Source organism: Aedes aegypti, chromosome 1 (genome assembly GCF_002204515.2).
Source record: "Aedes aegypti strain LVP_AGWG chromosome 1, AaegL5.0 Primary Assembly, whole genome shotgun sequence".
In the NCBI taxonomy this organism is placed as follows: domain Eukaryota; kingdom Metazoa; phylum Arthropoda; class Insecta; order Diptera; family Culicidae; genus Aedes; species Aedes aegypti.
The window spans coordinates 131877198-131904641 of NC_035107.1; the positions used below are offsets into that span (position 1 = coordinate 131877198).

General features: G+C 39.5%; 1 protein-coding gene across 8 annotated transcripts in view; it reads left to right on the top strand.

Annotated features, from left to right (window-relative positions):
* LOC5577953 (protein spaetzle) overlaps positions 1-27444 on the top strand; it is a 51275-nt gene that overhangs the window by 11711 nt on the left and 12120 nt on the right. For 3 of the 8 annotated variants that reach the window (XM_021847917.1, XM_021847930.1, XM_021847908.1), the window contains exons 2-3: positions 11419-11619; positions 11737-11980. In XM_021847917.1, coding sequence (XP_021703609.1) covers positions 11419-11619; positions 11737-11980 — 445 coding nt within the window. The remainder of the gene's footprint in view (positions 1-11418; positions 11620-11736; positions 11981-27444) is intronic. The other 5 variants (XM_021847925.1, XM_021847912.1, XM_021847949.1 and 2 more) reach the window with 3 other exon arrangements.

Here is a 27444-nt window from a genome sequence, read left to right on the forward strand (position 1 = left end):
CGAAGCTGTTGCGGGATGCGTTGTTTCTTGAGACCGGCATGGCTGTTCCATCTCCTCGCACTCCGTCTCCTCTCCCGAAAGATACGGGTATGCTGTTGCAGTTTCCATCTTTAACGATCCACGTTCTACCGGGTTCCTTTTTGCAGCCAGACCGCCGCGCTGCAATCTTCTCCTCCAGAATCTGGCTATAATCCTCGTGAAGCCAATCGTTCCATCGACTCCCACGGTCCCACGTAGCCGACGTTGTTCTCAGCTGCATCGTTGATGGCTGCTCTGACTGTTCTCCAGCAGTCCTCAAGAGTGGCTTCTTCTAGCTCACCCTCTTCCGGTAATGCAACCTAAAGGTGCTGCGCTTATGCAGTTGCGACATCCGGTTGCTTAAGTTGCACTAGGTCATACCGATGTGGCCGTCGATACCGTACGTTATTAACGACGGAGAGTTTTGTCGATACGCTCTGACGTCGATAATGTAGGAGAAGTGCCGTCTATCAATCAGAACATGGTCGATTCTGTCTGCTGTGGAGATCTCCAGGTATATCCAGGTGTATATTCTTGGAGACGAATCTATCAGAGAAATCTATCAGTCGTAAGCCGTTTTCATTTGCCAGCCGGTGGGCGCTGGGCTATCCAATAGTCAGTCTGAACTCCTCCTCCTGGCCGACCTGACCGTTTAGATCTCCTATGATGATTTTGACGTCGTGGCTTGGGCAGCTGTCGTACTCGCATTCGATCTGCGTGTAGAAAGTGTCTTTATCATCATCAGTGCTTCCGGAGTGAGGGCTGTGCACGTTTATTATGCTTAAGTTGAAGAACCGGCTCTTCTTGCACATTCTCTCATTGATCGGCCACCACCCTACACGCGCCTCTGCAGCGGAATTTGGGGCAAGTGTGCCACCTTAAGCAAATTGATCTCTAACTTTGCCCAAAGCTTATAAAATCCACTTATTTAGCCTCATGATGTTAGTTTCACATCTTTTCATAACCACTGTATCATTCAAATAGAAAATAACTTCAAAAAGTATTAGTTTTGGAGCTTCTCAAATACCATCCAAAATAACCTATTTTTCGACACTATGGGGCAAGTGTGCCACCCATATAGGGCAAGACGGCCACCGAATGAACATCGCATGTAATTCTACTTGTAATAAAATTTTCTTTATTTCCTAATAATATTACTTACAAAGCATACACCAATCGATAATTTAAAAAATAATTTAAGTTTACCGTAACAAGGGGATGATTTATAACAAGGTTCAAAACATGCCTAGCTCTCTATTACTCCATTCGAATAACTTAAATGGTTGTTTTTGTCTCCATTCAATAGAATATATGTATTACCCTTATATTAAAGTGAACATGTATAAAACTACACTAGATCAGCACTATATAACCGTAAAATATTGATGTAGATATGTAAAACGGTACTTAATAAGCCGAAATACAAGTTATTTTTGAATATTTAGAGAAAAAAATCACTTTAGGGGCAAAAATGTCAGTTATTCCCCCCACTATACTTCAGAAACCACTACTGGTGCCTCATTTTGGTTTATTATTATGATTTTAATGATGATGATTACATTTTTATAAATTTCACTCCAACAATTTTCGTTTACCAAATAGGTGGCACACTTGCCCCAATAAGTATGGATTTCAACCAAACTGGATTTCGTATGTAGAACTGAATCCTCTTTTCGTTCAAATGCCACAATAACTTACACATTTGAATAGTTTCACGATCTACAGTACATAAAAAAAATCTGTTAATAATTTACCTTTTACCATGCTATTTAGAAACAACGAAATCTTATAAAAATCCACTCAAATTTTATTGTCTTTGCAAAAGTCGATGTAAATACGTGAAAAATAAAGCAACTTTCATCATATTTTGATAATTGTATTGTGAACTATAAGGGAACATATTGCTAAGCTCAAATAGAAAATATATATTGTAGTTTTTATAAAAAGCAGGGGTGGCACACTTGCCCCTATGGCACACTTGCCCCAAAGTCCGCCATATCACCCATCACTAAAAAAATCAGTTTCCAGCTCGTGTGTGTTGCCGCATCTCTGGTAGATGGTATGGTTATCTCTAAACGTTCGCACTATTGATCCTTTCCAGCACACTTCTCACAACGCTACGATGTCGAATCCAAGGTTCTTCATCACATTGGCGAGTATGCGTGTGCTCCCGATGAAGTTGAGAGATTTACAGTTCCATGTACCGAGCTTCCAATCGCTAGTCCGTTTTCGTCTCTGTGGTCTTCGTCAATTGTCCTGCTTCGTATTCTCTCGTTGATTATTCGTTGCTTGATGAGCCTTAAAAATGGCTGGCTTGCAGGGCCTGGCATCAACCACCTAGATTTCTGGAGGACTATGCCCCTTAACGGGCCATAGGGCACAGTTTAGCCTATAGTCCTTCTCTAGCACTCGGAAGATGATCAGCCGCCCCTGACATGGGGAACAGACGCTGTTGTGAGCCACTCCTAACATGGAGTACATACGCTCAAGATTTGCAGAAGCAAACCCCACCATCCACTATGGGCCACATATTAAAATTTCGCGCAAAAGTCCAAAAACCATTTTTCAATCGAATTAATTATTGAGATGATTTTCTCATTATTGAGAGCATGTGTGATTGTAAACCAAAATTCTTATTTGATTTATTACATTATTTCTTTGCACATTATGGAGGTTAATATTGTTTAAACTGAAAAACTAAAATTTCAACCTATCATAAAAAAATTTGGATTGAGGGAAAAAATGACGAGAAAATATTTTGTATATACATTTTTGGAAAGCAAATTAGGTGCATTTTACATGTCTGACATAAGAATAAAGTTAATTTTAAATATTACCATTGATTTTACAATGTACCAGTAATATTTACTATATTTTTACTAGTTCGCCTTGAAAGTTAAGGTATTCCACCGTATTCGGCTAGCAACCAATTTCAGGTGGAAGCCTAGACTCTACTTTTTCATGGGCTACCAATTTTTTTTTTTGCATATACTTGCGGATGGCCGAGATACATCGGTTCAAGTACATGCGATAATTTAGTCGATTTTGACCCCTATATTTTCAATTACGCTGCTGTTCATACAATCAACCAATTAAATAAGTTTGATTGGTATAAAAACATCCAAAGCAGTCATAATCCACTACTTTTGAGCAGGATTCCGTTCATGAGCTAGGTGACATTCAGAAATCTATGTGAAAAAGGTTAAAAGTTCAAAAAAAAAAAACAAGTTTTCTTTGAGGGCATATTTTTTATGGTATGGTAATAGATCTGTTTCAGGCTTCCAACATCACGACTTATGCTTGGTTTTTGAACAACCTCAACTTAAAGATACCATACTTTTGAAGTAATATGAAACGGCTGAAATTGTTATATGTCTATGTTTTTTATACACATCATAATGGCTTCAATCTAATATAGACATTTAGTATTTTTATTAAAATGAATTATACAAACCATGTTGGTTATTTTCAACCAGAATTAAATCATTGGTATAACATTCTACAAAAGTTATAAAAATCAAGTAGAAACATTGAAAACCTGCCCGTTTTCAAATTTGATGGTTCACTAAGAGTGGATTTATACTCTTTACTAAATTGTAAAAATATTAAACAACCTACTACCTTCTTATACTACCTTTGAATATCAGAAAAATACAGCATAAGAGATAAAAAAAGTAAAAAGACACCATCAAATGGCCAGGTCAAAGGCTATCCACGAAGAAACCTGAAACAAACTTTGGATCCTTCTAGATTGCTGCCATAAATATAGGCAACTTAAGCGTCGGGACAATGTTAGTAGTTTAATCATATGAACTATTGAATTTTCATAAACGAGTCATCTAATTTCGTTGAAAGCAAATGAAGATTAGGAATTCTGCTTGATTTATTTCAATTTAAAATCAAAAATATATATAACTACAAATATGTAATTCATAATAACTTGTTCCATTTGAGACAATACCCATACTGCCCATTAAAGCCTAACTGTCCCATATGGATTTTAGAACCAACACCATCATTCGTCACAACATTCATGTTTTAATATATACTTTACCGTGCATATAAAAAAATCACACTTTGTTTGAAAATTTTGTGGAAAAACATGAAGCTAGTGCAGTCCCATAATGAAAATTAGAGGCATAACAGTCTCTATATGAACTATCAAACCGACTAACTACTGCAACATTTCAATTGTGTTCATGTTTATATATTTTGCTGATCAATAGAAGCAAAAAGATTTATCTGTGTGGTGATGCTAAAAGAATATAGCATGCAGAAATGTATTAGAAAATTATAAACATTTGTATGAGAAGACAAACTTGAAACTTTGAGTACTGTTTTCTCAATGGGGTAATTATGCTTTTATGGGCAGTATATGACTCTCAGATGATTTTATGGCTATGCCATAGTTTCTGTACAGTGGAAACGATGGGATATAAAATTTTAATGTGCAAATGATGAGCTAAATATAAATGTACCGTAAAATGGGGTGTTAAGGACACGTGGGGTTTTATGGGATTGAACTTCTCAATCAAGTTCGACAAATCACAGAAACGTTGAAAGTCGATATATAAGTCATCTGAAATGCTCGATTTGTTCGGCGGATTGTGAACTGCATTATGTAATAGGAGCTGTCTATTAATATGAAGTCTTGTGGTTTCTAGAAACTGAAAACGTTTCAAAACACTTTTGTTCGAATTTTATGAGCAAAATACATTCATCTACAAAACCATGGAATATATTTCGAAAAAAATTGCGAGTAACGTAGAAGATAAGTAAATTTAATTTAGATCATAGTACAGACAAAAACTTCTTAAAATTATAGCTGGGTTTCGATTTTTAAAAACTTTTATGAAAAAAGTATCGTTTTGAAAATAAGTGGGGTGTTAAGGGATTATCTATTATAACTTTTCTATGTAACTAAACTTATTCGATTTATGCCGTAATATATTTCAATATAATTTTGGGATGTTCCGTGAAGTTAACCTGCAATGTAAATGTCGAGGAGTAGCATACCTCATTATTAACAGATAGGAGAATTATTTTGGTCTGCACAGTTAACCCCCTTAGAGGCCCAGATAGCCGTAGCGGTTAACGCGCAATAATTCAGCAAGACCAAGCTGAGGGTCGTGGGTTCGAATCCCACCGGTCGAGGATCTTTTCGTAAAGGAAATTTTCTCGACTTCCTAGGGCATAGAGTATCTTTGTACCTGCCACACGATATACACATGCAAAAATGGTTATTGGCACAGTAAGCTCTCAGTTAATAACTGTGGAAGTGCTCATAAGAACACTAAGCTGAGAAGCAAGCTTTGTCCCAGTGGGGACGTAATGCCAGAAAGGAATAAAGTTAACCCCCTTGAGTGCGTAGTGAAATAATAAGGTTCTCAGATAACTTCGGTTTTATAAGGCACGAATGCTCCCTAGGGTATTTGTAAATTGTATTCACTAGGTTTCGAGCCATCATAAGTGTTGTATCGTGTAACTGTTAGTTTGTAATAAATTACTGTAAATATGTCTAGGTATTAATTATTGGTATACTTTAAATAAAGTGTTAATTGTTGACTACTGGGCGGAGTTTTAAATGAACCATTAAGGTGAAGATGAATCGAAGCCAAACCTCAAATTTTCGAGAGCACGGATCTGGAAAACCAAACATCCGTTTAAGCTGAAAACTTTATCGATTGGTCACTAGCTGGTGGTGACCAATCGATTAAGTTTTCTGCTGAAATGGGTGTCCGGATCTCCAGATTCGTGCTATTGAAAATTTCAAGTTTGGCTTCGATTCATCTTCACCTTAACGGAAGGAATAGAACTAGATGAGCTCATAGAACACAAGAATCTCGATGTTGGAAGTGACCCCCCTATTTCATACAGTCCACTAAACTTGGTTTGAGCCACATCCCAACAGTAAAGTTGAGGGATCTATATCGTAAGTCATTGAATATCACCAAAAATGACTTATCTCGAAATTTGGTAAAATTGGTAGGAAAATGTAGATAAGAACTGATTTATGTGAATATGGGGTTTTCATAATAACATTTTCAAAACTTGTTCCATCACATTGTTTAAAAATTTGGAAATAGGAATGATTATCTTATTTGAGATGGTTTTGAAGCTATTGATTCTTTTAAGCACTACCTAGGTCCTAGATAACTTATTGAAATATAAGATTATTTTCGAGGTATTTTTGGAAAACTTTTTAGGCTTCGTGCGCATGTGTTAAGTGTTGTTGAGTACTTTGTGATATAGTGTGTGCGATTTCCGCTATATTGAAAATTTTCGTTAGGATTTTTTCCGATATGATCGTGGGTGTTACATGCAAGTCCGTTTTTCGGTGTGGTGCTTTATTTAAAAGGCAAATTGGACACTTGCCCTATTCAAACTAAAAACTTGCTGAAATTGTCCTTCTTTTGACAAAGTTGCTCTGCACTGTTTTAGGCTACGAATACTACATATAAGTATTGTGCGATGCACTGATTGCTTGCTTGAAAATAGAATCAGCAGTTAAAATAAAACGGTTAACGTTTTAGGAGTTCCAACTTGAATTGTATTGAAGTAATATCATTTTTAAATTGTACAAGACCTTTAGAGTTGAAGGGACACATAAACAATATTTACCAATATATTTTATTTTGCTGTTGGCAAAATATAATTTTATTTACAAAGCTCAAATTCCTTAACACCCCATTTTGCATTTTCATCAAAAATCACACATTTTTATGACTATTTTACAAATCTGCTATAGGATCGTCTTCATTGTAATTGGCTTTTGATATACACGCCAGGAGAATGATAGGACTGTATTTTGTTCAATTATTGGCATACTAGTAGTTGTTCGAAATTTAATTAGAATTTTTTTTTTGATCCCTTAACACCCCATTTTATGGTACCGTGAAAAACCAGTAAATATAATAAATGAACAGTTGTCAATGCATTTCGAGCAACTATGACTTCATGAACACAGTTTTCAGGCTTTCAGAAACTTTATAATGTACATTCGAAATACTTTCAATTGTATGAATCATGTTTTTGAAAATGTACAATGTATTTTGTAATATGAAACATGAGAGAATTTGAAGTAAGAATGCCTTAATCAATATATATTTTCAAATAATCATAATCCTTACAAATATTCTCAATTCAATTCAAAATGGATCTTCGTCGTCCCAAACCCGATTTTTTTCATGTTTTCTTAAATTTGTATCACGTTCAGGTTGATTTTTGTTCATTTCAAAGCTGTTTGGAATTTTGTCGCGAAATTTTGATTTTTGGCCCATAGTGCCTTCTCTGTCAGCATACGACCAAAGTTCCCACTGGTTACACGATCTTCCTTAAGGTTGCTCGTATCCCGGCAAGTACCGAGAGGAGGTAGGGATAGGTGTTGCTGGGCAGGAAGCTAAGGACCACCCATAGGAGGTCTATTATTTTTCCTTCAGTTACGCAAGGTACCAATGGTACGCCATGCCCAGCATTTACCAGATTAGGTGTGTAAGTCAAAATTGCAAGGAAAAAAATATTTTTCTTATTTTTTTAATCAATTGTGAAAGGCCTGTCCAACTTTTTTGGCTCTTTTTTAAAAATAAATGGCTGGTGCGCTCGCAATAATGGTCCAATCTGAGAATTATGTTTGTTAAAAGAAAGCTTGGTATTATATCTGATAAATCCATGAACAAAAATTCGACTTTAGTGCAAACTCTTAGCAAGTCATGCAGCTCAGTGAAACCATTTATGTGACTTGTGGGCCGAACTTATCACTAGCAAAGATTTTGATACAAATATTATTACAGGTAAAAAAAATGCGATCGAAATATTATTGAGAACGCACTAACCATGTATCTCGAAAAAGGGACAAAAAGCTAAGGCAGGCCTGAAATAGGACTAGCAAACTAATATAGCTCTATCGTGTTAATGTAGTCTACTAAACATGATATTTTTCATGCAGATTTGCCTCGTAAAAAGGTTTGTAATCCACTATGGCTATAATTAGCGCTATTGCCAAAACCAGTGCTTCCACTATCATTCATTCAATTATTGTTTGCCTATTTATTTAATCATTACCAGACATTTCAAATTGAGAAAATTTGTTAAATAATGCTCCCATGGTTGTTCGCTTGCCTCCGATGGAAGTCCTGGCCACGTTCTTGTTGTTGATAAAGCTCTTAATTATACAATTAAAAAAATATTAGTTCCTGTCAACTGTGAAAATACTTTTTTTCGTAATGTGCACACTATCTTTAAATATGTGTTCATTTCTTAACCTCCCATTCATAGTCTTAGTTCGAAGATGTATTAAAAATGAAGAAATGAACTGTAAATTTCTAAACTGGCATGTTAATGTCCAAAAATGTCATCTAAATTGAAAAATATCGTTTGAAAATGTTCTCTCCCTATTAAGAAGCAGAATTGCACGTAGACATGAAGCAGAAAAAAATCCCTCAGCTAGCCGCTGGCGGAAACCGGAAATAAACCTGTTCTATGCAAAACAGAACAATCAGGTCATTATCATCTTTCTTTTGTTTGCAATGTTGTTCAATTATTTTACCCCGGGAGGAGAGAACGGTGAATCCCATCGGAGTAGTTGTGTCGCTTCTGACTTATACTAATCCTCCACGCAGGTGCCACTTCATTGTTCTATTTTGTGATCTTGATAGCCGGCCCCATCATTCAAAGCTAGTTAGAACGAGCACGTACCTAGCCAAATCTCTGATTCGTATGCGTAGCTACATTTCCCAGTTTGACGTGATTGACACCGTAATTGCTTGCCCGATCGGGAAACAATTTGCCCAATTTTAATAGCGTAACTTGGATTTCTATGAATTGCGTTATAAATAATTTGAATGAAAATTGCTGCAAGCTATTTACGGATTGTCACCACCTGTTAAATCATTTTTGGTAATTCAACCGCTTTCAATGAAAAAAAGATAATCTTCATAAAACATATTTTGCACAAAAAGGCTTGGAATTTTGTAACTGTCTTAATAGACTTTCAGTATTCATTATCTTGTAAAAAAATTAAAACTATGAATTTGGTCAAGAATGATTAGGCATACATCTAAAACGTCATGTTTCCAATATTGATTAGACGTCAGTTTTCATGATCAACAGATAATCATTCGGAGTTTTTAAAGTTTTTTCTTCGTTATGATTGAGAAAACGAGCAAAATATAAGCAAACAATCGTTTCATTTGCAAAAAAAGGCTGTTTTTTTATTTTCTTGATTTGTTGAATAAAACCGAGAATACTGCTTTTTCAGTTTTGGCAATTGCTCAAATTTTACTTGGGCCTTATAAAAATATCTAAATTTGAACACCAGGCGAATGCTCGAACGGGTTTTCTCTAATAAAGTCAGCAGTATCAGCTATCAGCTTCCATTGCTCATCGCGTACGGAAAGTTTCACTGGCACAAGGTGTAGTAGCTATCCTGCAGTTGCAATATGGCATACTCACATATGGGACCCGTAAATTTATTTCCACCTCAACGTGTGCCATTATACTTGCCGCTATTGCCGACTTCCAGCAGACTAGTCTAGCAAAAAACACCGCGATGCATTGTAGTATGTTCCTACAGTAGCAATATTTGCATGCAGTTCCGTGGACTCTTGGAAGAGAAATGCAACGAAAAAGATCGTAAATCTCATCTTCGCCTGCTTCTCTGGTTCCGTTTGCCAAGCGAGATAGAGGGAAAGAGGTGCATGTTTTAATGATCATTAATATGGATCCTGAATGTCGTCATCGGATACGAATGGCTTGTTAGAGCACTTTTGCAGCCTGGCCTAGCAATAAAAGGATGAGGTGGAGCGTCTGCAGTAATATTAAATTATCAGCTAACAGGTGAAAGAAAAAAGTGTATTCCTATAAGTCTTGTAATTCAAACTTGATATGCCTATAAAATTATGGATCTTATAGGAACTTAGGACGTATGGTATAATAGGGTAGATGTACCGGTATTCGCCACACCTCATTATTTACTGTTCTACGACACATATACACTCCCGTGCAAAAGTTTGGGTTCACCCCCCCAAAAAAATACAAAAGTGTTCTGTCCATAGCTCTGTGATTACACGTCCAATTGAAACTCTTTAAGCCGCATTCGAAAGGCAAAGAGTTATTCTTACTTCGTATGTATTTTTCCAAAATCATTTTTTAAATTTTGTCTACTAAATTTTTAATTAAAGTTGTGACATTTTTCAAAAAACACCTTAAAAATCATATCTAATTTTCTCAGCATTGGGTCGACCAAAATTTCAAATCAAAGTGTCATTAGAATCGTAATCTTATATTCCTTGAAGAGACCCCACGAAATTTTGGTGGACAAATCTGGAAAGTATTCAAAATCAATGAAACAGTCAGTCAAGTCATCGTGCAAAAGTTTGGGTTCACCTCTCAGTATGATGCAAATCGTGCAAAAGTTTGGGTTCACCTGATCCGCACGCACATAATTTTTGTCAATATCTCGGCCATTTTTCAACTGATTTTAATAGTATAAAGCTTTTTTGAGCGCAAATAATGGCGCGTACATGATTGGTCTGAGATTTCACAGATTTAAGTAAGTTCAAGTGAACCCAAACTTTTGCACGATACACCATACTGAGGGGTGAACCCAAACTTTTGCACGATGACTTGACTGACTGTTTTATTGATTTTGAATACTTTTCAGATTTTTCCGCCAAGATTTCATGAGTGCTCTTCAAAGTATATAAGATTACGATTCTAATGACACCTTATTTTAAAATTTTGGTCGATCCAATGCTGAGGAAATTAGATATGATTTTTCAGTGTGTTTTTTTGAAAAATGTCACAACTTTAAGTACAAATTTAGTATACAAAGTTCACAGAATGTTTTTGGAAAAATACATACAAAGTAAGAATAACTCTTTGCCTTTCGAATGCGGCTTAGAGAGTTTCAATTCAACACATTAAAAAACATTTCTACATCAACCTCAAAAATCAGAAAAAAAACATTTTCTTATTGATGTTCATCTTTGAGTTTTTGAAATAGATGCGTCTACCCAAAGTAATTAAGCAAATAATGCTTGACGAAATAAATAAAAGGCAGTTTTTCTAAAGTCAAAATTTATTTTACCTAAATAATTACGAAAAACCCTATTCCTGGACCCGTTTGCCTGTAACTCAAAATTCAAAGCGATGACATATAGTTTTTTCGACATGAAATTAATTGTGAAAGTCAATGATATGTAGTTTTTTCGGCATAAATCTATATGTAGAAGTCAAGTGAACATGTTTGAGCAGACATAGAAATTTTAGATTACACTCAAATTTTGCTATTACTTGAAATATCACGAAACCCCTTTCTTGGATCAGTTTACCTATAACTCAAAATTCAATACGATGACATATAGTTTTTCTGACATAAACTCCTTTTCTTTCACTTTCCAGCCCACAGAATCCTCATCGGCCATCCCGCTGATACGACAAAGAACGGATGCCAATACTACCAACGGTAATGAATCGTCTCTTTCTGATGCTGATGTGCAGAAGCGCATACAGGAAGTTTTTAACCGTAAGGGATACTCAAATCCAGATCCTAGTCCAAATGATTCCCTCGAAGCACAGCCTGAAGAAGTAGCAGTGAGAATTGTAGGTAGAACCATCGCCAATTGCCAATCTTCATTTTCACAGCTACTCCCTATCGGACGTCATTGTGACGTCACGAGTCAAGGATGGTAATGTTACAAAAGAGCATGTTTTCTCTAGGATAGTGCTGCACCGACAAGGCGACGTAAACGTCCACTTTGGAAGCTTGATGAAAAATTTGATCCAAGAAAATCGTACGTCATCAAACACCCCAACGGAACCATCACCTACGTACCGCCCAAGGATATAGATCTCAGTGGCACCGTTGACACGGGAACTACGGCCGCACCCGCAAACAGCAATGCCAACGAGCTCATTGACAAAATGAGCGAAGCAAGTACGAGCGATAGGGACAAGTTGCGAAGTAGGCGTGCTTTGAACAAAACCAACAATTGCCACTTATACATTGTTAGATCTGTTCAATGAATTTTATTTGCTGTAATATACATATAAATACACTAAAATTCTAATTCATGATAAGTAGCTACTAAAACTTGCATATATTTTGTCAATATTGAATAACCATTGAACAGATTTAATAATTACTAAAGTACAGTAGAGTAATAATTTTTATCAAACTTACTAAAAAAACACTATCCAACACTAATGCAAATTTTAACATTATAATGCATGAAAGCCACTGTTTGGCCACTACTCAATGTGTCAGTATATGGGGCACTACCTCTTCACTCAAAAAGAAGATTATGAAATATGGGGGAAATATCCAAGTTGGAATAAACACTTTCAACACATTGATCAAAAAGTCAAAAGTTCAGAAACAGAATTTAATAAACTTGTTCTTACTTACTTATTTGGCTTTACATCAATTATCTTGATAAAGCCTCGCCAACAATATTTCTCGAAGTCAATCCACCTAGCTCGCTGCGCCCCACGCCTTCTTGTTCCGACCGGATTCGTGGCGAACACCATCTTTACAGGGTTGTTGTCCGGCATTCTTGCAACATGCCCTGCCCAGCGTATCCTTCCAGCTTTAGCTACCTTCACGATACTGGGTTCGCCGTAGAGTTGAGCGAGCTCGTGGTTCATCCTTCGCCGCCACACGCCGTTCTCCTGCACGCCGCCGAAGATCGTCCTTAGCACTCGGCGTTCGAAAACCCCAAGAGCTTGCAAGTCCTCCTCGAGCATAGTCCACGCCTCATGCCCATAGAGGACTACCGGTCTTATGAGCGTTTTGTACATCGTGCATTTGGTGCGGGGGTGAATCTTTCTTGACCGCAGTTTCTTCTGGAGACCATAGTAGGCACGACTTCCGCTGATGATGCGCCTTCGTATTTCCCGACTAACATTGTTGTCAGCCGTCAACAAGAATCCGAGGTAGAAGAACTCGTCCACCACCTCGAACGTATCCCCGTCTATCATAACACTGCTTCCTAGGCGGGCCCTGTCGCGCTCAGTTCCGTCAACCAGCATGTACTTTGTTTTCGACGCATTCACCATTAGCCCGACTCTTGTTGCTTCGTGTTTCAGGCGGGTGAACAGGTCTGCCACCGTTTCAAATTTTCTCCCAATAATATCCATGTCGTCCGCGAAGCAAACAAATTGTCCGGATCTCGTGAAAATCGTGCCTCGACTGTTAAGTCCGGCTCTCCGCATGACACCTTCAAGCGCAATATTGAACAACAGGCACGAAAGTCCGTCGCCCTGTCGTAGTCCCCGCCGAGACTCAAACGAACTGGACTGTTCGCCCTAGATCTTCACGCAGTTTTGCACACCGTCCATCGTTGCTCTGATCAATCTTGTGAGCTTCCCGGGAAAGCTGTTCTCGTCTATGATTTTCCATAGCTCTATGCGGTCGATACTATCGTATGCCGCCTTGAAATCGATGAACAAATGGTGCGTAGGGACCTGGTACTCACGGCATTTCTGGAGGATTTGCCGCACGGAAAAGATCTGGTCCGTTGTCGAGCGGCCGTCGATGAAACCTGCTTGATAACTTCCCACGAACTCGTTTGCTATAGGTGATAGACGACGGAAGAGAATCTGGGATAGCACTTTATAGGCGGCGTTTAGGATGGTGATTGCACGATAATTTTCACACTCCAGTTTGTCGCCCTTTTTGTAGATAGGGCATATAACGCCTTGCTTCCACTCCTCCGGTAGCTGTTCCGTTTCCCAGATTCTGACTATCAGCCGATGCAGACAAGCGACCAACCTGTCCGGGCCCATCTTGATGAGTTCGGCTCCGATACCATCCTTGCCAGCGGCTTTGTTGTTCTTGAGCTGTTGAATGGCATCCTTAACTTCCCCCATCGTGGGAGCTGGTTGATTTCCGCTGTCCGCTGTGCTGACGTAGCCATCGCCTTTGCTGTCCTGACCTTCTGTGCCTGTGTTCTCTGCGCCATTCAGGTGTGCATCGTAGTGCTGCTTCCACCTTTCGATCACCTCGCGTCCGTCCGTCAAGATGCTCCCATCCTTATCCCGGCACATCTCAGCTCGCGGCACGAAGCCTTTGCGGGATGTGTTGAGCTTCTGATAGAACTTCCGCATTTCTTGAGAACGGTACAGCAACTCCATCTCTTGGCCTTCCACCTCTTCCAGGCGGCGCTTTTTGTCCCGGAATAGGCGGGTTTGCTGTTTCCGCTTCAGTCTGTATCGTTCCACGTTTTGCCGCGTACCATGCTGCAGCATTGCAGCCCGTGCTGCATTCTTCTCCTCTAAAACCTCCTGGCACTCCTCGTCGAACCATTTGTTTCTTGAGCTCCGTTCCACATATCCGACAACGCTTTCGGCAGCGTCGTTAATGGCTGCTTTGACTGTCCTCCAGCTGTCCTCAAGAGGGGCCCTATCGAGCTCGCCGTCATCCGGCAACGCTGCCTCAAGATGCTGCGCGTACGCATTGGCGACATCCGGTTGTTTCAGCCGCTCGAGATTGTACCGGGGCGGGCGTCGGTACCGTACATTGTTGATGACGGATAGTTTTGGGCGCAGGTTCACCATCACCAGGTAGTGGTCGGAGTCAATGTTGGCGCCACGATAGGTTCTGACGTCGGTTATGTCGGAGAAGTGCCGTCCATCGATCAAAACGTGGTCGATTTGCGATTCTGTCTGCTGAGGTGATCTTCAGGTGACCGATACGGGAGGCTGTGCTGGAAATAGGTGCTACGAATGGCCATGTTCTTGGAGGCGGCAAAATCTATCAGTCGTAGGCCGTTCTCGTTCGTCAGCCGGTGGGCGCTGAACTTTCCAATCGTCGGTATGAACTCCTCCTCCTGGCCAACCTGAGCGTTCAAATCTCCTATGATGATCTTGACGTCGTGGCTTGGGCAGCGGTCGTACTCGCGTTCGAGCTGCGCGTAAAATGCGTCCTTGTCATCATCAGTGCTTCCGGAGTGTAGGCTATGCAAGTTGATTATGCTGAAGTTAAAGAATCGGCCTTTGATTCTTAACTTGCACATTCGTTCATTGATCGGCCACCACCCGATCACGCGCCTTTGCATATCACCCATCACTATGAAAGCTGTTCCCAGCTCGCGTGTGTTGCCGCAGCTCTGGTAGATGGTATGATTACCTCTAAACGTTCGCACCAATGCTCCTGTCCAGCACACCTCCTGCAGCGCTACGATGTCGAAACCGCGGGTCTTCAGTACATCGGAGAGTATGCGAGTACTTCCAATGAAGTTGAGAGATTTGCAGTTCCACGTACCGAGTTTCCAATCGCTAGTCCATTTTTGTCGCTGTGGGCTTTGCCGATTGTTCCGGTCCGTATTCTCTCGTTGACGTTCCTGTGCTGATGTGTTTTTACGGTTGGCTTGCAGGGCCTGACACCAACCCCCTAGATTTCCGGAGGACCATTCCCCCTAGATGTTCGGAGGGCCATAGTGCGCAGTTTAGCTTAGAGTCGTTCTCTGGCACTCGGACGATGATCAGCCGCCCCTGAACATGGGGAACAGACGCTGTTCAGGGTGTCTACTACCTGGAAAAACCTGGAAAACCTGGAATTATCAGGGAATTTTATTCAACCTGGAAAAAAACCTGGAATTCTCAGGGAAATTCGATCACAATCAGGGAAATTATTTGAAGGCAGTAATTCATTTGCCGATTGTTCCGGTCCGTATTCTCTCGTTGACGTTCCTGTGCTGATGTGTTTTTACGGTTGGCTTGCAGGGCCTGACACCAACCCCCTAGATTTCCGGAGGACCATTCCCCCTAGATGTTCGGAGGGCCATAGTGCGCAGTTTAGCTTAGAGTCGTTCTCTGGCACTCGGACGATGATCAGCCGCCCCTGAACATGGGGAACAGACGCTGTTCAGGGTGTCTACTACCTGGAAAAACCTGGAAAACCTGGAATTATCAGGGAATTTTATTCAACCTGGAAAAAAACCTGGAATTCTCAGGGAAATTCGATCACAATCAGGGAAATTATTTGAAGGCAGTAATTCATCGTACAATATTTTCACGACAAAGGATTTTTGCGTCAAAACGCAGAGCAACCATTATTTGCTAGAAAATTCGATTGAATTGAAACAAATTTGGCTGCGCCGCTATCAAAACGCTATTTGACGATCATTTCGAGTTTGAAATTTTGTCAACTTACCAAAACATGATTGACGTTTTCAATATTTTTACATGTAATTAGTAAAGGATTAACTTATCTAGGGCCGGTGGCAGGTTTCTTTTTAGTTAATTGGTCTTTATTTCAATTCAAGTCTCTGAAAAGTTACTATTTTTTATTAAAGGTCACTAAAATCTCTATTTTCACCAAAATACCCTCTGAAGTCTTTTTTTATCTTATCTTGCTTGCAGATGCAGATAATTAATATGCTGAATTTCTTCTTATATTTCTTAAGTACAGTTTCAGGAATTATCCTAGTGGTTTTTCCAGGGACTTCATTTAAAATACTATCAAGAACTACTACAGGGTTCTTTCCAGAAATTTCTCTACCAACTCTCAACTCTTATCCAGAGTTTGCCTTAGGAAATCCTTGAACACTTCAACGTTATTACCTCTTGTAATTTTCTCAGGAATTACTTTGAACAATTTTCCAAAGACTATCCCAGGACTTTCTCCAGTTATTTTTTTCACTAACTTTTCAATCGAGTTCTTCAGTCGTTACTATAAGAGATCTTCAAAGATTTCTACGGAATTTGCCAAGAAAACCCGCAAAGGTAAATTCCAGAGATTTTGTTACATTTAGTTCTAGGTTTTGTTTTCAAGAAAACCTACTTTAAATTTCTACGCCATTTCATCTACGGATATTCCATGTTTCATGATTGAGTTTTCCTAGATTTTATTCAAGAAATTTTTCCAGCATTGCAACGAAGGATTACTAGAGTTCATGAATATTCATTTTAGGTTCCACACCAGTTAACGCTACTGCATTTTTTTTCAAGAAATCCTCCGATCATTCATACTTTTTTATGGATTTCGTCCTATGTTTTTCGAGGAGTTCCTTTACAAAATCCGGCGGAATATTATCCAGAGATTCATTTAATTTTTTTTTTTCAATTATCTTAGCAAAAATCTAAAGAATCTTGTGAATTTTCCTCAAGAAGAACTCACTTCTCGAAATCCTTGTTCATCAAGGGTGACTTAAGAACATACGCAAATTTATACAGAAGTTACCCTAAGATTTGCTTACAATTATTTGATAACTTCCCAAAGACATATTAGGAGCAATCTCTGGAATAATTCCACTAAATTTCTCTAATGGTTAAAATCTCAAAGAAATTTGTAGAAAATCCTGAGAAATCCTTGGAAACATCTGGTTGAATATTCCAACATGTTTTAAACAGGAGTCCTGGAGGATGTTCTAGAAAAGCCGGTGGTCCTCCATTTTCTTGAAAATGTATCAGAAATATTATATTAACGACATATCTGTTGGAATCCCTGATGAATTGTTTGCGGTATTTTTTGGAAAAATCCAAGTTTTATTTTGAGCTATTCAAAACATTTTTTTTAGAAATTCATTGAGAAAATTATTAGAGAGATTTCATGGAAAATAATCACTAAATGAACTTTTAAAGAAAAAAAATCGCTCATATAAAGTTATATATCCATTCTCTGATAAATGTCTGGTCGTATCAAACTCTTTTCTCCTGGTTACTGTTAGGTCTCGTTTTTTTTTTTATTACCGTTTGGTCTCTTTTCGAACTCTTTTTGATTCCTGCTTACTTTTTTCAAGAGAGACAGTTAGTCGCTACAAAAACTGCTTCATGCACAATTTTCAAAATTATTGGAAGATATTTGATTTCATTACTAAAAAATTCAAGAAGACGCATATTGATGCCCTTAACAGTTCCGGTCAGTTCACGATGATGAACAGAGTTTTTATATGCAATAAAAGATTATTGGCAAATAAAATTCATTTAAATAAAACTTGAACTTTGGTACTTGTTTTTAATTATGAATCGTGGTTACGTTTAACCATCCGAGTGGAAGTTTAACAACTACCGAAAAGCTAAACATTACATATACTTTGCAATTGGATTAAATGGACAAATTGATGTGAAGTTTTGCGAAAAAGTTACACGTCTTCTCAGTGAGAATCGAACTCACGACTCCCTGATCTCTAGTTAGAGCGCGTTACCCCTACGCCATGAGAGCACTCATGGACGCAGAAGTTGTGTGCTATTTCATTACCTAAAAAATAATGCGCTCTCGGGCTAGGCATTGGATATATATAGAAAGCATTGTGTTTGGATGGGCATTTAACTCATCCGAAAGAGGTGCACTTTGCGAAAAAGGACCACGTGATTATTGAGCTGAAATCGAATTCAGGTTAACTTCTGCATCTATGAGTCCTCTCATGGCGTAGCGGTAACGCGCCCTTACTAGAGATCAGGGAGTCGTGAGTTCGATTCTCACTGAGAAGACGTGTAACTTTTTCGCAAAACTTCACATCAATTTGTCCATTTAATCCAATTGCAAAGTATATGTAATGTTTAGCTTTTCGGTAGTTGTTAAACTTTGGTATTATTAGCACCTTCATTAGGGTGGTTCAAAAAATCGTTTTTGCTCCACACCGCTTATTCGATTCTAGAATAAATTCTGAGTGTTCTCCCAAAATTTGAGCTCATTTGGATCAAAATTGAGACTGCACAAGCCCTTCAAAGTTTGTATGGCATTTACTATGGGAAAAGCAAGCAATTCATTCAATCGGTTATAGTGTTTGTCCACGTGTTCTCAAAGGTTAGAGCAACGCTGATTGTGTTAGATACATTTGTCAGCTACAACTTTGCCGAAGACCGTTTTCTTATCGGTTGTCTCAGTAATTAGTTATTGATTTTTGTATGAGTTGAAAATCTTTTGCTATAATTAAAGAGCTGCTCTGAAGGCATCACTGGATATATGCAGTAAAACATAGTAGCCATGAATAATTGTGTGTGCTATGTTTCGCGCCAGATGCAGCAATGTTACCTGTTTTGAAGATAAATGAGCACTGCTCAAGAATTTTCGATTGGATATACCTAAATCAATAACTAATTTCTGAGACGTCCGATTGCGATGCGGTCTTCGGCAAAGTTGTAGCTGATAAATGTATCTAACAGTTTCAGCATTGCTCTAACTATTAAGAGCGCGTAGGCAAACACTATGGCCGGTTGAATGAATTGCTTGCTTTTCCAATAGTAATTCCCATACAAACTTTTGAAGGGCTTGTGCAATCTCAGTTTTCATCCAAATAAGCTCAAATTTTGGGAGGACACTCAGAATTTGATCTTGAATCGAATGAGCGGTGTGGAGCACTCTAACCTTCATATTGGAATATTGAATGTTTGAATAGATTAAGCACGCGTTAAAAATGTCTAGAAGTGTATAAATTGCTATTAAATCAAAAACACTTTAAAAGTTGTCATTATTTTGTTTTAGACATATAAAATTAGTGTATTACTTGAACCTAGAGTGCTAGAAATATTTTGTGAAATCTGGAAAAACCTGGAAATATCAGGGAATTTCATTTCGGTTAACGAGTAGACACCCTGCTGTTGTTAGCCGCTCCTAACGTGGAGTACTGACGCTCCAGGTTTGCAAAAGCAAACCCCCCCCTTCCCTGTCAGCATACGACCAAAGTTCCCACCGGGGGTTGGTTACCCCGGCCAGTACCACGAGGATGTAGGGATAGGAGTTGCTGGGCAAGAGGCTAAGGACCGCACAAAGGGGTTCTTTTTGATTCCTGCAGGTACGCGAGGTACCAATGGTACGCCATGCCCAACCATTTACCGCGCCAAACTTGTTCTTGATATGATAATATTGGACATATTAAAAACAAGCATCTTTTTCATAAAGATTCAAACTTTTCAGCACCTTTGGCAAACAAGTAAGATTTTTTTGCGATGTTTAAGTGTATTTTCCCAGTTTTCTCATCGATGTTCACTCCCCTACACTAAATCAGTAGCTGCAAGATTTGAATACATTTGAAATTCGGCTCATTATCTTCTTCTTCTTGAAATCACGTCTCAATGAGAACAGAGCCTGTTAATATGCTTAATGTTCTAAGATTGCTTCCACTCTAAAAACTCTCTTTGAGAATGTTACCATATTCGCATTTATTCATCGTGTTATTTATTCATTTATCGATTCATTATGCCAAGGGATGTCGGCGATATTTCCATTACTAAAAGATTCTGGATCGATGTACACTACCCATCATAAATATGGAATCACATACTGCAACACTCAAACAGAATATTGCAGCACCTTGAAAAGTTTAGCATAACCTAAAATGAATATTATTTTGGGATTGCAAAGAGAAATGTCAATTGGGATTTCGGGAATATCTTTTAATATGCGGCTTTTAGTCAATAATATTATGATTTTAGTTGAGAAAACTTTTTCACTAGGTTTTGGGTGTTTCTAAACTTAAAATTGCTGCAATACTCAGTATTGCAAAGATTTCATACTTCTGATGGGTAGTTTAGATGACGTCGATAAGAGGCGAAATCATCAGATGCTGCTTCTTTAGAAACGCCATATTCTTCATGAACCTCGAGGAAAAGTTATCGAAGTTCATTTGCTGACACTGGTAATGCTTCAGACGCCAAGTTGATTCTGATGCTGGTTGATGTCATTCCATCGTAGCAAAATGTTGACTACTTACCATGCATATATGCCAAGCAGAGACGAACGGTGTACATAATGTTTGGACCACGCAACCGCGCCCTCAGAAAACGCTGATCACCAGTAACAGCTGATTGTTGTGTTAAGGTGACGATGGGTGGTCTCAATAAGTTTGCTTCCATACAAAACATGTGGTTCAAAACCAACGACTTTTCACTTTAGAGTGTAGTGCTAAATACAATAGAGCTTATCCAGAGTTTTGATTGGTGAATTGAATTGAGGCCGCAGTTAAATCCATTCAATCGAAAGTGCTGATTTTTTACTATGTAGAGAGCATGATTGCTCGTTTTCGCTCTTCCTACAGTACACACTTAGAAAAATCAGCATTTACTCCATATATACCCGACATTAAAGCAAGTAAAATGAAGATAATTTTTAGTTACAAATGACTTAATTTTCCGTCACATTGAACTTAATATTTCATATTCACATGGAATTTACTGATTAACACGAAATTTACGTCACGTGTAATATTAGTTTTGAATGTAGCACTTTTCACCACCCTAAGGAAACCTTTTCTAATACCGTAATCCAGGGTAACATTGATCAGCGGGGTAACATTGATTCGAATGTCCCTCCTAGTAAGAAGTTCGAATCATCATTTGTCGACAGAATATTCTCAATGCATTCATTGTACTTCTCTTTTATATATTCATGAGCTATAAAAAATTAAACTTTTTGTAAAATTGAGTTATGTTTATAATTTTTCCAACTTTTTGAAGCAATGATTTCCATAATTATGGATGACAATGCCTATCATTCATGTCTCACATGAGTTTTGCAAATGATGTAAGTATGGAAAACATGTTTATTACTAATAATAGCATCGCCAAAAACGATTCCGTTGTCATAATTTTCAAAAGTATTTTTTGTTCAACAACATTTTTGAATTAATATTTTCATTTATTTAGTTAACATCTAAACAGTTAACATTGAATCAACAATTTCACGCCACAAAACTCGGTTCGTGGCTGCATCTCTCCATCCTCGGTTCTGCTCCACGCTCGCCAAATCGATACGCACTTGATCCGCCCACCTAGCTCGCTGCGCTCCACGCCTTCTTGTACCAACCGGATCCGAAGCGAACACCATCTGTTGCTGTCCGGCATTCTTGTCTGTTGTCACCGAGAAAAGCCAATATATAATATCAAATAGAAGTTCACGGTGATCAATTCAACCAATATTCTTGCTACATGCCCTGCCCATCGTATACTTCCAGCTTTGGCCACCATCTGGATTAGACTGGCCCTTAAACAAAAAAGTTTAAAAACTCGAAGGGGCACCCCCTAGATATGTGCCTTAGGGTAAGAAAAATGCTCTCTTAAAATTTCAACTCATTTGGTTGCTCCCCCAGTTGGCGCATTCAATTAGAAGTTTGTATGGAATATACGTTTCAAATATATTGAAAATTGACCCTATGTCACTGTTTCGTTCCGTATACTAGTTGTTCGCGTTCAATTGAGCCTAGAATGACAAATTCACTAGTTGATACCCTAATGAACATAGTTGCAGAAGGTTGTATCTGGATTTAAGCTCATTTTCATTAGCCTTTCAGTTGATGAAAGTAAGGCTAAAATCAGCACTCCCGTACAATAACTTATATGCATGTACCTTGTACCGCAGCTCGCCCAACGTCATAGGTGGCTATGATGCGCTTAGTGGCTACCACCCAGCAATGTTGCAGAAATACTAAGCAGTATTGCAAATCTACTTCAGATAGCTAAAACACCTTCTACAATATAGTTTACTATGGTATCAAGTAGTGTTTTTGACATTCTGAGTTCAATTGAACGCGATCATCAATTTTCCTGACCCGAACAGGAGATGATGTTCTATTTTCCATATTTTTGAGCTGAAATTCCCATATTAATCTCAATTCAATAGCGCCAGCTCATGGAACGACCAAATGAGCCGAAATTTTCATTAAGTTTTCCTCTAACCCTAAGGAATAATCCTGGGAGGTGCCCCGTGGAATTATACAACTTTATTTTTCTCCCATACTGAGCTGGGCCAGTCTAATCTGGATACTGGGTTCGCCGTAGAGTTGGGCGAACTCGTGGTTCATACTTCGCTGCCACACACCGTTTTCCAGCCCACCGCCAAAGATCGTCCTAAGTGCTTGCAAGTCCTCCTCGAGCATCGTCCACGTTTCATGCCCGTATAGGACTACCGGTCTTATGAGCGTTTTGTAGATGGTACATTTGGTGCGGGACCGCAGCTTCTTGTGGAGGCCATAGTTGGGCCGACTTCCACTGATGATGCGCTTCCGTATTTCACGGCTAACGTTATTGTCAGCCGTCAGCAAGGATCCAAGGTAGACGAACTCGTCGACCACCTCGAACGTATCCCCGTCCTACGTAACACTGCTACCTAGGCGAGCCCTGTCACGCTCGGCCCCACCAACTAGCATGTACTTTGTCTTGGACGCATTCACCACCAGTCCAACCTTTGCTGCCTCGCGTTTCAGGCGGGTGTACAGGTCTGCCACCTTTTCAAATGTTCGACCGACAATGTCCATATCGGCCGCGAAGCAAACAAATTGTCCGGATCTCGTAAAAATTGTACATCGGCTGTTGAGCCCGGCTCTCCGCATAACACCTTCAAACGCAATATTGAACAACAGGCACGAAAATCCATCACCACGTAAGTAGTCCGCGGCGGGATCCAAACGAACTGGAATGTTCGCCTGAAACTTTCACACAATTTTACACACCTTCCATCGTCGCTCTTATCAGTCTCGTGAGCTTTCCGGGGAAGTTTTTTTTGTCCATGATTTTCCATAGCTCTACGCGGTCGATACTATCGTATGCCACCTTGAAATCGATGAAAAGGTAATGCGTTGGGACCTGGTATTCACGACATTTTTTGAGGATTTGCCGTACAGTAAAGATCTGGTCCGTTGTCGATCGGCCTATGAAGCCGGCTTCCCACGAACTCGCTTATTATAGGTGACAGACGACGGAAGACGATCTGGGATAATATTGTGTAGGCCGCATTAAGAATGGTGATCGTTCGAAAGTTCTCACAATCTAACTTGTCGCCTTTCTTGTAGATGGGGCATATTACCCCTTCCTTCCACTCTTCCGGTAGCTGTTCTGTTTCTCAGATTATGCCTATCAGCCGGTACAGACAAATGGCCAGCCTCTTCGAGCCCATCTCTATGAGTTCAGCTCCGATACCATCCTTACCAGCAGCTTTACTATTCTTGAGCTGGTGAATGGCATCCTTAACCTCCCTCAGAGTGGGGGCTGGTTGCTTTCCATCGCCCGCAGTACCGACGAAGGCATTTCCTCCGTTGTCCCGACCTTCATTGCCTGTGCTCTCAGCGCCATACAGATGTTCGTCGAAGTGCTGCTTCCACTTTTCGATCACCTCACGTTCGTCCGTCAAAATGCTCCCATCCTTATCCCTGCACGTCTCGGCTCGCGGCACGAAGCCGTTGCGGGATGCGTTGAGCTTCTGATAGAACTTGCGTGTTCCATCTCCTCGCACTCCGTCTCCTCCAGGCGGCGTTTTTTTCTCCCGAAAGAGGCGAGTCTACTGTTGCCGTTTCCGTCTATAACGCTCCACGTTCTGCCGGGTCCCTTGCTGCAGCATGACCGCCCGCGCTGCGTTCTTCTCCTCCAAAATCTGCCTACATTCCTCGTCGAACCAATCGTTCCGTCGACTCCGTCCCACGTAACCGACGTTGCTCTCAGCTGCATCGTTGATGGCTGCTTTCACTGTTCTCCAGCAGTCCTCAAAAGGGGCTTCATTCAGCTCACCCTCTCCGATAATGCAGCCTCGAGGTGCTGCGCGTATGCAGCTGCGACATCCGGTTGCTTAAGCCGCTCTAGGTCATACCGGGGCGGTCGTCGGTACCGTGCGTTTTTAACGACGGATAATTTTGGGCGCAATTTGACCATCACCAGGTAGTAGTCGAAGTCGATGTTAGCGCCACGATAGGTCCTAACGTCGGTTATGTCGGAGAAGTGCCGTCCATCAATCAGAACGTGGCCGATTTGTGATTCTGTCTGCTGTGGTGATCTCCAGGTGTATCGGTATGGAAGTTGGTGCAACGGATGGTCATATTTTTGAGGCGGCGAAATCAATTAGTCGTAGGCCGTTTTCGTTCGTCAGCCGGTGGGCGCTGAACTTTCCAATCGTCGGTCTGAACTCCTCCTCGTGGCTATCTTGAGCGTTTAGATCTCCTATGATGGTTTTCACGTCATGGCCAATGGTACGCCATGCCCAGCCATTTACCAACCAACGAATTAATATGAAGAATGCAAAATTTTCTTAAGGAATTGCATTACTGTAGGCATATACAGCGATTCAAGGGGTTTTGATTTTTTAAATAACATAAAAAGTAAATGACTTGTAAAAGTTTGGCCTTCATATAAGGTTTCAGGAGCCATGACATTAGTTAGTAATATCATTTTCAATAATACCGATCCAGAGTTGCAATCCATCCACAGTACTGTCAAAAATATCGTTCTGATAAGTTGCCGTTTTATTAACTTAATGTAAGGCCCAACATAACCTTTCAGTGATATCCACATTCTGTCGCCATCAGTGCACTGGTGATGGAATAACCAGCATGATGTTGATGGTATACGGGATGATCTGAGTTGTATCGCAGTCGGCCAGTCGAAATCAGCAAATTTTAAGCCTTGATGGTGACAGCGAGCAACTCTGTACCGATCATGTTACCCCATATAAGCTAAATAAAAATTCTCCCAAAACATGTTTCTAAACATAAATAAATCTTTCATAAAACAAAATATAGTATATAGTCATGAGCGATGGGTGCCAGTACTGGTTTAAAAAATATAAAATTTGCAACATTTGGATTTTCAAAAGATTTTTTTATAAATACCCAAAAAACTGATTAATGTTACCCCGGATTACAGCAATGAGTTACAGAAAAGGTGGCGCAGTTCCGTATAATAGTGTGTGTGACAACTGTATAAAGTTGAAAATGACATCTAACACCAATACATCGCTGATCTTACCTACGTCACTATTTGTGTTTACAATTTAAAATCTCTTGACGCGAAAGCAAAAAGTGCGCGAGCTCGGAAGATTTTCCACTTTTTTTCGTATAGTTTTAACAATTTCTGGTCAATTTTGATAGAATTCCGCAGTGTACAGGCAGTGTGTGCAAGATAACGATACAGGAATCGAAGAACAGTGATATTTGCATAAGTTTTCACACTTTCCCCCAATAACCTAGCAAGCGATCGAAATGGGTGACATTTTGTGGGCTCATCAAAGATCCGGGTACAATTTTGTGTTCAATGCTTCGATCCGAAAGTCGTTGACAGGTGCAGATCGAAATAGTCTGGTCCGAGGCGGTAAGATTTCTTCGTGCAGTACTAAGAAACGTAATGCCAATTACAGCTTTTCCCACCATTCGTACTCCGGAATCGTCATGCGTTGAGAGTAGAGGTCGTTCCCAACGTTATCAACGGGCGGAAGGAACTTGTGGCTAACCTTTTGCAAAATCACTGTTCACTGGAGGCGGAGAAATCGAAAAACGGTAATAGTTGAAAATGGATCTTCTTGCGATGTTTCACCGTTCCAAAAGGAATAGAACATACGTGATTCCGACTCAAACATGGATGTTTTGTTAGAGGCGATTGAGCTGACCAATCCCTCTACCGCTACGAAGTTCAGATGTTGATAGCCCGAACGATTCCGATTGGTCAGAGTTCGTCAGTCATGATTGGCTCAATTCTACTCATTTCATGTTAGAGGATGTGGTAAGATTGATAATGCTGAGAACACTACGAACGCTGATCAAACGCAAGCAAGATATAAAATCCAGCCAATGACAACCAAGTATGTACCTTATTGCTTCTGAGCATTGTTTCACCACAGTGTTATTTAATAACCTGTTAATCTATTCATTTGCTCAGAAACAACAAGCTACACACTTGGTTACTAATAGTTTTTTACGGCGTCATCAAAAAGTATGCATTAGTTATTTATACAGATGGAATACCCTATTTCGTTCTAGGCAAACTTCAATTAAACATATGATTATTTTGAATATTTTTATGTCTATTGTGTTGAAATAGTTCAACGATAAATACAATAATCAAAAATCATCTAGTTCGAATTAAATTTCATGGTATGCACCACATTTTTTTATGTTACATTCAATTTGTTTCAAATATCCCATATCTACTCGTGCTTGCAACCAAATAGTGACGTCACCACTTTTTTGGTTACCAATACATATGCAAATCATGGTCTTCTTCACCTGTACTGTAGCTCATTGGGATTACAGTACCTAATCAAAATGCTTTTGAATCATTTATAGGTAACTAAACCTCATAGAGTCGATATTGAAGGGACCATGTTTTGAATACTCCCGGGATCCCATCTCCAATCTATCAAGGGGTTCCACCTGGAATCCTTCCAGGGATTCCAACTGGATTTATCTCAGGTCCATCTAGAATCCTCCCAATGCACACTGGGCAAGGATCAGAATTCAGTCAGACAAAACGCGCTCTAGCGCTTTAGAAATGCATTTTTTCGGATTAGTGTCAAGACTTATTTTGGGATTGTTTGTTCTCTAATTTGATGATAAAAGTTAGTGGGGAATTTCGTCGCATAGGTGGCGCTGCGGTACAAACTTTTTTTTTCGCGTCTTCAGCAAAGTTCTAGAACGTGTAGAAATACGACAAATTTTCGAAGACACCAAAGTTCTAGGACTTAAAATAACAAAGTTATTGTAAAAAAATGTGTAAATCAGTTGAATTTCA